The sequence below is a fragment of the Phalaenopsis equestris genome, unplaced genomic scaffold (assembly GCF_001263595.1).
Source record: "Phalaenopsis equestris unplaced genomic scaffold, ASM126359v1 Scaffold000536, whole genome shotgun sequence".
In the NCBI taxonomy this organism is placed as follows: domain Eukaryota; kingdom Viridiplantae; phylum Streptophyta; class Magnoliopsida; order Asparagales; family Orchidaceae; genus Phalaenopsis; species Phalaenopsis equestris.
Genome location: NW_018164976.1, coordinates 407714 through 419001, shown reverse-complemented (window position 1 = coordinate 419001; position 11288 = coordinate 407714). Strand labels below are relative to the sequence as shown.

At 35.3% G+C, this 11288-nt stretch overlaps 1 protein-coding gene across 1 annotated transcript in view; it reads right to left on the bottom strand.

The window, feature by feature from the left end:
- The window catches only part of LOC110028897 (cytochrome b5 domain-containing protein RLF), a 40909-nt gene that overhangs the window by 313 nt on the left and 29308 nt on the right, over positions 1-11288 (bottom strand). The window contains 3 exon segments of the mRNA XM_020730942.1: positions 1-37; positions 924-974; positions 10482-10616. The exon segment at positions 1-37 is cut by the window's left edge and continues 1 nt beyond it. Coding sequence (XP_020586601.1) covers positions 1-37; positions 924-974; positions 10482-10616 — 223 coding nt within the window.

Sequence of the window (11288 nt, the reverse complement as noted above, 5' to 3'; positions counted from 1 at the left end):
AGCAGGAATTCAGCATTTACCCAGGCGTGATATTTATCTTCAAAATTTTAAGGAAGAAGAACATAAAACTGTAAAATTGCGACAAATATAAGTATTTAATAAAGGAAGATTTACATACATACCACTAAATTCTTATGTATTTACATATCTGACGGGCAGACTTTAAATTTTACAGTCATGACACCTTACAATGACTGAAACATGTGCACTTCACTTTCAAAAGTTGAAATGATGATATGTTATGTGTTTTATGAAAGATTTGGGCAGAATTAATGCAAAGAATTAAAAAAATTGGGTGTTAGATATGTAAAGCAATAGGAATTGGGTGGCGTGTATGTAAATCCCCTTTTATTATATGGTACATTAATGGAGGTAATTTAAACTTGTCTCTTCAGATATTCGATAAAATTAGAACGATACAAAGAAGTTTAAAAAAAAAAACAGCATCAGGCTAGAATATATCATTGTGCACATTTGCATTTAAATAAGGGGAATTTACATACATACCACCCAATTCCTATGTATTTGCATATCTAACACTTAAACTTTGCTTTTTACATATACATCCAAATCATTCATATAACATTAAAAATAACACTACTTCCAAATTTTAAGATGTGTGCATCGGCAAGTTGAGATTTATGTAAAAATTAAAGTTTGTGTTATATATATATATAGTTGAAGAAATGGCCGGAGGCTATGATACGAGCCCCGATCATCCCTAATGCGCCTAACAATTCGAGTACCACACCCTACACTCGGGGGGATTCGAAACCCATTGCAAAGGGGACTTACAATTGATAAGTAGATGCCCAACCAGCTAATCTGAGTACGCAGCACAAGTTTACGTTAGATATATAAATACATAAAAATTGAATGATATGTATGTTAAATCTTCCTCCAAAATAATTAAGAAAGGATACTGAATAACGAGGTGCAGTCTTTTCCACCAGCCTTCATCAGCATATCAACGCCTACAAACAGAGAGTAAAAGGTTAAGAAAAGCAAATAGCCACACAATGAATTTACATCACATTTAATCTTTCTGATATGCCATAGTTGAGGCCTACATAAACGTTCGAATTTCAACCTGGGACCTTTAAATTAAATAGGGGCATTTACATACATACCACCCAATTAATATGTATTTATATATGTATCTAACACCTAATTTTTACATCAATTTTCCTTTAAGATCCTTCGAAATGAAAGTTATAACAGTGCAAATTAAATCATTCATTGCACATGTTTAAACAAACTAACATTCTTATCAGTTTTGCCGCACATTTATACTGGCAATGTTTATATCTATCACACTTAAATTAGTTGTTAAAGACTTCTTGGATGCCCAACACTCTAATCCAAATGATAAAATTGGCCTAATAAACTCACCTTAAATCTAAAAGATATCTCTTAGTTTTATAGAAACTTAACTGAAGTTTAAATAACTTGGGGTTATGACAAGAAGCAAGCATTTCTTATTACTATTATGATGAGTTTTTTGTTTTTATTTTGTTTTTATTTTTTTTACATTTATTTAAGAACTCATTATTATTTTTGCTCAGCTTCATCAACTTCTCCTTGATCGCCTATCATGCTAAGCTTTATGTCAGCTTTTATGACACTCTATATAGCATCATCCAATTACAAATCAAGAGGAACCGATCATGTCATTATTCAAATTTAAATCTAACATATTTTTAGTAGAATAAAAAAAAAAATGAACTTTCAAAACTAACATAATTTTTCTGAGCCTATTCACACATCTCCAAAGAAATTTGCAAGACAACCAAGGGATGAAAGATTCTAGGAAAAATCAGATAAAAAAGTGCAGCCCAAATAGCTCGAGAAGACTCCACCACATTTTAGAGAATGTTAGAAGAAAAATACATGAAGAACTCAAGAATAACCTGGAAGAATCTAGGGATATGTAGATATAAAAGAATGGTGTAGAACTAGCTAGAAACTGTACTATTCTAGAATAATCTCTTAGGCTTGGAGGGGACTATAAATAGGAGTCCCTCCCCCTCATCTGGATCTATCCAAGGTTCCAAGTATTCAAGTGTTATAATCACTCTTTCTTAGTGATGTGTTTTCTTTCACCAATATTTCTCTCTATTCTTCTTCCAAAAGTGTTGTGTGCTTTACACGTTCAAGCGTTGTGAGGGTTAGGTTGATTTAGTGTCAAGGAAGAGCACGGGTGACTCGGGGTAAGTTAGTCAATCACAATATGCTCCATTATACTCATTTAAAGGCTCATTGTATGACTCATATGTTTGATTCCTTTATAGTTGGAACAATCTTAAACATCATTATTTAATAATGTGTCAAAATTCTTCTTCTTCAACCATTTGCTTCATAGTCATCAAATTTCATTGAAAGAACTTTTTAGGCAAATCATTGAAATATCCCACAACTCTGGGTATCAAAAACCTTTTCCCTTGAAAAAAATCTCTTTCTCACAGCTATTATTGGCTATAAAAAACTCATTCTCACCGTACAAAATTTGGAAAATTAATGAGAAAATTGAAATCAAATAAAAGAGTGGTAGTGGTCTGTAAAGTAAAGCTGTGAAAAAGCTATCAAACACAGCATATTTTTCACTCCGAGCAATCATTTTTAGCAATGATAGAAAAATGAATTTCAATCAAACGAATATAATGTTAGTAATGATAATAGGAAAGATGCAATACATCAATATAAATATCAATCACAAATCAATGAAACGATCATTCCTTTGTTGGAGCTTTCATTTTAATAGGGTCCAACCAAAGAAAAGGCAATCACCATTAGAGAAACTAAAGGTCTTGTTTGGCGGAGCTTTCATTTTTTATAAAAATTTGTTTGGAAGTTGTTTTTCGAAAAACCGTGTTTTAAAGTTATTTGGAAACTGCAGCAGCTGCTGAAAGAAAAATAGAGATTTTTCAAAAGTGTTTCTATAAAAGTATTGCAACTAAACAGAACTTTCTGATTTTTTGCAGAAAGGAAAGCAGTACAAAAACTCTTCAAACGGAGCCTAAAGCCCTCTAAAATGTCATCATGATATTTAATTTTGAGGGCATCACTTCATCAAGGGTGAGAGATGTGATCGAAGTATAGGATCCGATCACACGTTTAGTGGATGGGCACGGAATAGTTCACTATTACACTATAGAAGTTATATATCACATCAGGTTTGTCGATATTTAGTCGTCATTATGAAGAGTGCATTCCACCAAATAGAGAATGATTTTGTAAGCGATCTTCTGCTCATGGGAACTGATAGGATGAGTTGATTTTACCGATAGCATTCACAAAGCTTCTAGGTAATTACCAATTAACTTATAGGATGAAAAGATTATCGCTGTTAAATGAATGTGAACCTAAGCATATATATCCTATCACAATAAAAAGTCTTGAGCAACAAAAGAGGGTCTTCGAAACCACTATAAAAATGTTTTACATCTAATTGAGCATCACAAGAGCCAGTGATATGCGCTCACTGTATAAAAGCAGTCTGATAATTGAAAAAGCGCTGGAAAGAAGATTTATCTCTGTTGGTGAATAAAAATTCATAGTTATGTCACTAAGAAGCCTGTCAAAAATAGAATCTCATCCATGCCTGGGAGAGCGAAAGGCATATATCCAATATCTATAAAAGACTATAAATTCCTTAGTTAAGTCATTAGCAAGAGTCACATCAAGCTCAAAATGATCATCTAACAAAGTAAAATGGTCCAAGTTATCCTTCCTCATAAAATTGTGTATTTATGTCTAATAAGAATAAGATCTTAGAAATGTTTTGACAATCTCAACATCGTATAAGCCAGCTAATAATGACATAGAAGTTCCAAGAAGATTATCAGAAAAATTAGCTTGCCCCAATTGTAACCATCACCAAAAGGTCGTCTATAAAAAACTTCTAATCAGATGGAATGCACTTCTCATAATAATGATTAAATATTGACAGACCTGATACAAATATTACTTTCATAGTATAATATCAACTCGTCTGAGCCCATTCCATAATTATTTATGATCGAATCGCAAAATTCAATCACAACAATCACTTACGATAAATGGATACACTCAAATTTTTGTAAATTGAGGCATAAACAACTCTATATATTCCTACATCAATCAAAATATCTCGATAAGTCTGTAAAACATATATGGACCAGTAAACATATTCATGTGGATAATCAAACATCTCTGTATAAAGAAAATCAAAGTAATGTCTGGTGAACCACATTTTAGCAGGCAGTGATTGAACAGTCTCAACTATTTAGTCTGCTCTACAACATCGACGACAAACTCCAAAATATCACATAATAACATCACATATACTCTCCAAATAGTTGAATTCTTCACATTTCAGCATAAAAGCGATCACATATTCTACTTGGTTCCTGAAAATGGAGGGGTCACGCAACCATAATGTAAGTGTGATCAAATGCTTTAAAAAAAATTTCATAGATACTTCAACCTCTTAGCATCTCCTCATGCTAGCCGAGACTATCATCAACCTCGATAGTCCCTTAGATTATAACTTATTATCATAGTTCAAATGGATTCCTCAATAAGCTCATAAAATGACATCCGTAGACCTCCAACTAACTGTTTTTCAAGCAAAATGCAATAAAGAAACATTTAAGAGAGAAAAACATGTCATATTCAAAAGTATCCAAAATATAAGCAGCACAATTTTATCAAGTTTAAAATAATAGCTTAATAATGATTTCATTGAGCTAACAAAGCACTGAATTTGATTCATAAAAAGGGAAGAAAAATCAAGTTTATGGAACAAATATATGTCTATACAAAATGGAAAAAAAATTTATTTTGCGACAGATTCATACCAAACTAAAATCCCATGTAAAAAAAACTCATCCACAATAACAAAAGCTTGCAAGCCCAAACCAAGTTAATTTGTCTCTAAACTATGTGAATGTTTTATACAAGTCTGCATCAGACAAAAATCCTTAAATGCGTCACTTGGTTAACTCCTTTAAAATCCATGGGGAAACTAGTTTGCAACAAACACAATTCGTTCTAGGTGCAAATCATATTTTTCTGGGGAATTTGTTGACCTACATATGTATGACATGGATGTAATACGAGTTATATATTGTCAAAATCAAAGACAATAACTATTCTTAAGTATGGCATTGCACAAAGTAAATTTCAATTATCTCAATTGCATTTTGAGATTGAGAATTGAAGCAAATAAATGTGAGCAGAGTACCAAAATTACCAAAAAAGTGATTTCTCACAATTAATTTGAACAAGAAAAAAAATGACAACCACTGACTCAACATCAAACAAATCGAGTTTGAAATGCCTGGACTGCCATCAAAATTGCTCAACTATCACTTGCTCATAGAAAAGACTACATTAATGCATATGGAACATTTAATTTACCCAAAGACAATGCCTGCATTATTGAGTCTTTAAGCATAAGTTGATGGCATGCAAATTGAGACATCAATATAAAATTTGGGTCCACAAATAAATAGAGATACAAAAAACTAATAAAAGTTTATGAGAAACAAGTACGAATAAAGAACATCTTTTAATATAACCGAGCTAGAGCTTCGGCATCGGCAGATCGAATGCACATCTAGTCTTTTTCTGCTCCTCGGAACGACTCCTTCGTCTTCATCTACACAGTGCGGCTTTGCATGCACTGTTAGAAGCTTCTTTTTTCTATGACTGGATTAGGGCATCGTTCGCCACTCGGCTTATCTGCTTGGATTGATTGTGTGGTTGTTTCCCTTTCACGCTATCGTTCGTCATTCGACCGCTCGTACACACGCATCATCTCGGTACGAGTCCTTCGGTTCTTGCTATCTAGCTCATCTGCTTTAGTCGCGCGTTTGGTTTCTATGAATTCTATCCATCCTCAACTCTCGTTTGCTTCAGTTTTAAACATTGGAATTCTATCCCTCCTCAACTCTCGTTTGCTTCAGTTTTAAACATTGGGAAGACTTCTTATGTTGATATAGTTGGATTAGGGTTTGGCTCTAGGGGATCAATGGATAATCTGATTTTCCCTCAGGTTTACCATGAATCATTTGAAGGCAAAGGAGACTGTAACCTTATCAAGAAGGCTAGTAGAAAGAGTGAAAAACTAGCTCTAATTTTCTCTGATGTTGAAGTTTCCAAACTAATTGAAAGGTGCAAATTTACTCTCATTGGGAAGTTCCAATTGGGACATCCTAAAATGGAAATCATTCGAAAGGCTTTTAAAGATTTCAAACTATTGGGAGATTGGAAAGTTGCTCTCTTTGATGGGAGACATGTGATGATATAATTATCAAAAGAAGAGGACTATGCCAAAATATTTTCCAAGAAGCACATGACAATTGATAGGAAATATATGAAATTGCTCAAGTGGTTTCCTGAATTTGACCCTAGCCAAGAACCCCCTATAGTTCCAATCTAGTTTAAACTACCTAGCCTAAAGTTGCACTACTTTAATCACCAAGTCCTTCACTCTATTGGAGTTGCACTAGGTAGACCTATAAAATTGGACATACCCACCTTCAACCTATCCGAACCTTTGTTGCAAGGATTCTTGCTGAGAGGGATATCATCCTCTTTGAGAACGAAGAAATATGACTTGGTACTGCCCATAATGGGTATTGACAGCCAATTGTCGCAGAATAAAGACCCTACTACTATAATCACTATAAAATATTTGGGCACACACCTGTCAAATATTTCGGGTTTCATCCAAACTTGAGATCCAACATTCCTGTGCATTCGGATTCTGCAGCTCGTGCTCCTACTGCTGTTTACTCTAATGTAACTAGGGAGGGGGCGCTCAGGTACCAAGAGAACCTCTGATCACAACACTGGAACTAAGAGAAGTAGTAGGTATCAATGATGCACAAACTAAGAGATTGATTGTTGTTGAGGGTTCCTGAGGGAAGATGAGTTATTGCTTTTTGAAGGTGATACTCCTGATCTCCCGACCACTAACAACATCATCCAAGCGAAAGAAAATGTAGCTGAAATTGAAGATCTTCTAGCAACGTTGAATGAAAATTTGTCTCATTAGTCTATTCCTCACCAGCAATGTTGAATGGAAAAAGAGGACACATTGGAGAAAAAAGGATTCATGTAGCCAACCTCACGTAGTGGGATTAAGGCTTTGTTGTTGTTGTCTATTCCTCAGATCATTACTTTTTACTCAACTACTAATAATTTGGTTGTAGCAGAAGATAGTCAAATTGTTTTGGAACCACCTATTGCGAGAGAAGAGGGTACTCAAGTCTTGGAGGAGTGTCAATTTCAAAATGTGTTGCAGGTTGAAACTGATCAACAATTTACGGATCAACGAACCCCCGTAGGGGGAGCTCTTCATTGAAGAACTACTAATTCATCAGATAGGACATACACTGGTAGATGAATGGCAGGTTTACAAAGCTAGGAAGAAGAAAAAAATGAATGCTATAACTCAAGATCTTTCAGGAAGACAATTTGATAATTTTGGGTGGCAGCCCACATCACAGTTTGTTGTTGGACTCCCTCCCTAGAACTAGGAGAAGGAAATGTAAAACCACCCACCATGATTAAAAGGTTTATGGGTTATCATCTAGGTGTAATGGGACTTACAATGGGTTTATCGACTCCCACGCAGGTGTTATTCACGGTCACTCCTCCAACCCTTTCATGAAGCCTTCACCTTATCTACCATCTCCGAGCAGTTATTACTTTTTTTGGAGACTTTCTCGTTTACAATTTTCGGGATATACATGTATATTTTAAAGTTTTTTTTTGAGTGAGTTGTATACCCAATGAGTGGGTTCGTTGTACCCACTCACTAAAACCTTTGTATATTCCTTTTGCATCATATATATATATATATATATAAGTTTTAGAAATAATAAAAAATGGAGCTTGGACTGGCGGCTGACTTTGTGGGTACTCTGCTAGGGTTTCCATGGAGTTCCTGATTTTGTGGTTGCTTACTGGTTCCTTCTCTTTCTCTAGTGACTTCTCTTTCTCTAGTGACTTCTCTTTCTTCTGGGTGTTTTTCTTATTGAGGTTTTCTGGTTTTGTGCTTACCGGGAAAACTTTATTTGAATCAGTTACTATTCTATTGGTTTTGTTTGATTATGGTTGAGCTTAAAAATATGGATTTATCCACCAATGCTCAATGGGCTAAGGCCACGTTTGTTGATGTGGTGGGTAAAGGAGCGGATACAGTTAAGGATTTTGATGACCTTGTTTTCCCCTAGAGCTATCATGAGGAGGCTGACTCTTTTATTAAATCCTTGAGTAGGAAAAATGGGAAGGTGGCTATCTTTTATAATGATTCAGAGATACAAAAGCTGACTGAGGTTTGTAAATTTTCTCTCATTGGTAAGTTTCAGATGGGACACCCAAAAATGGAAGCCATCAGAAAATTCTTTGATGGCATTAAACTCAAAGGTTCTTGGTAGGTGGGTCTCATTGATGGCAAGCACATCCTTATTAAATTGTCAAGAGCATAAACACCCCAACCCCCCTCCCCAACCTACATCTCGCCTGGCCCTCTCACATACTAGCTCCACATGAGCTCTATGCCAATCGAGCTCTTTTGTTTGCCACTCACATGCATGAGCTCCCAAAGGTTTCCTGATGCCCCTTCACATTCTTTTACCACTCTCTCAGGAAACCTAACCTCTATATCGCATTCTCCTTTTATATGTAACAATTACTTCGTGCACATTCCAAGAATCGAACCTCCTCCCCTTGTTTTGCCTCACTAAGACACAAGCAACCACTTTACAAACTTTGCTTCACACGACAACCAGATTTGTCGATGAGCTCTCAAAATACCTCAACCATTTACCCCCTCTTTCTCTCTCTAACGAAGAGAAGTTCTTTCTCACCTCTCTCTCTCTCTCTCTCTCTCTCTCTCTTCCCTCTCTAAATAAAACATATTTATTATAGTTAAAAAAGTGAGAAAATTCAAAAAAAAAAAAACTTTGTATCCTTAAAATTGGTGCAGATTCACTTTTTTATCATGTATACGCTATCAATGTCATGCCTCACACTAAAGTATAAAATTCTCAGAACTCAAATTTCACAAAACCCCAATTGTTAAGGTATCAATGTCATTGCCTCGCCTCTACCTGTACATGTTTTCTACGTAACATGGTAAGAGATGAAGATTATATTGTTGTCTTTACATTACCCAAGAATCATCCAAATATTTTCAGAAATGCAAATGGGCCTTCACCAACTATTGCAACACTCGACAAAAATTCAAAGAATCTAGAAGTTATCAGCTTTTTGGAGTTTCAATATGCTCAAACTTCTCCTTAATGTCATAAATGCGTGCAGTGCATACATAACACAGAGTCAGTCCTGTCCTGAGCAAGGTATCGCATTGACCCAATGCTTAACCGAAGTAAAGAATATAAGACTAGGGAAATCATAGTAAAGTATTTAATAAAGAAAAGGATGATTTACATACATAGCAGTCAATTCCTATGTTATTCACATATCTAACACCTAAGGGGCCGTTTGGAATCACTTTCTTTTTCTGTCTTCTGTTCTTTTTTTTTTTTTTTAACATAAAACAAAAACATGTTTGGTATGGTTATGATTATTCTGCTTTTAAAAATAAAAAATAAAAAAAAATATATTTGGAAAAATAAAAACAAAAATATATAATTATCCCCTTAAACTCCTCCTTTCTCAACCAACTCCCCCACCGCTGCCTCGACCCCCACTAGTCCGCTCTCCTCCGTTCCTCCACTGCCGCCGCTGACAGCAGGAGCTTCTCCGCCGACAAAAGAACCAGCAGCTTTTCTCCCACAACTGCACCATTGAAGTCGATGAGCTCCACTTCGATTTCCTTCGCCACTTCTTATCTCTCGACCACCACCCTCACCAAAATCTCTGCGGTGGTTGCCGCCTGGCGGTGCAAAATAAAGAAAAGAAGGAGAGCACAAAGAGTGGAAGAAGAAGATGAAGCAGTGCTGTCGGAGAAGAAGACACCATTGGAGAAGGCATTAGCATTGGCGAACATCCGTGTCGGCATCACCAGCTAAGAAGGCATCAACATCTATGACGGCGTCTAAGAAGGCACCAGGGATGGGGCCGGGGTTGCGGTTGGAATCAGTAATAGGATAGGTGGGGAGCTGTTTTGAAAGCATAAAAAATAGGTTTTTCCTGTTTTGTGTCAAAACAAAAGCACATTTGTTTAAAAACAAAATAAAAAAAATTGAAAAAACAGAAAACAAACATATTTTTTGTTTTATTTTCGATTTCAGTTCCAAACAGGGCCTAAACTTCAATTTTTACATACCTGTCACCTTAACTTGTGCCTGAAAAGGGTATTTCACTTCTTAGACGTTAAAATTTGGTAATTTTTATGTGATGTGAAGAATTGGGTGGCAAAAATGTAAAAAAAAAAAAAGAAAAGTTTAGGGGTTAGATAGGTAAATACATAAGAATTGGGTGTAGGCATGTACATGCCCCTAAAGAAAATAATAGAAACAAACCTCCAGGATGAAAATTCATGTATGGAGAGATATTATAGACACGGCCCTTCAAGACTGTCCATACAGACCCTTCTGTTTTATGCTTCTTAACCTCATCCATGGTAATGAGCCTTCGATTTGTCTGGCCTTTAAGCCCTGGTTTACAAAAGTAACATGAAACTATCAACAAGAAAGAGCTTAAACATCACAACATCTCATATTGAATGAAGTCTCTTGAGATGAAAGTGAATAAAAAAGAGTAAAAACACAGAAACTGGCATAACAGAAACTAAGAGGTGAAATCATTAAGGAAGATTTACAAAGACACTAATTAATTCTCATGTACTTACATCTAACACCTCAACTATCTTTACATACATAACACCTTACCCATGCATTAATGGTGTATTTCACATTTTAAAAGTTAAAATAATTGTATTTTTAATGTGTTAGGAAAGATTTGGGTGGTATAAATGTAAATTAGCAAAGTTTAGGTGCTAGATACGTAAATATATAGGAATTGGGCGGTTTGGGCGGTATGTATGTAAAGGCGGTATGTATGTAAATGCCCCAATCAATGAAGCACCTGTCAATAGGTTACAGTACAGACATTAACTAAGGAAAAAAAACAGACACTTGAAGTAGATGACGAAAAGAGAGGAACAAGCAAAACAACAGTTCCCAAATGAAAATGAGACCAAAATAAGAACTGCTTGACCAATTAGTCTTCCTGTAACAATAATCCAATTACAGAAGATTATACATGATTCGAAGTTTTAATTAAGATTGAAAATATTTATATCTTCCAAAATATCAAAGACTAAGGCC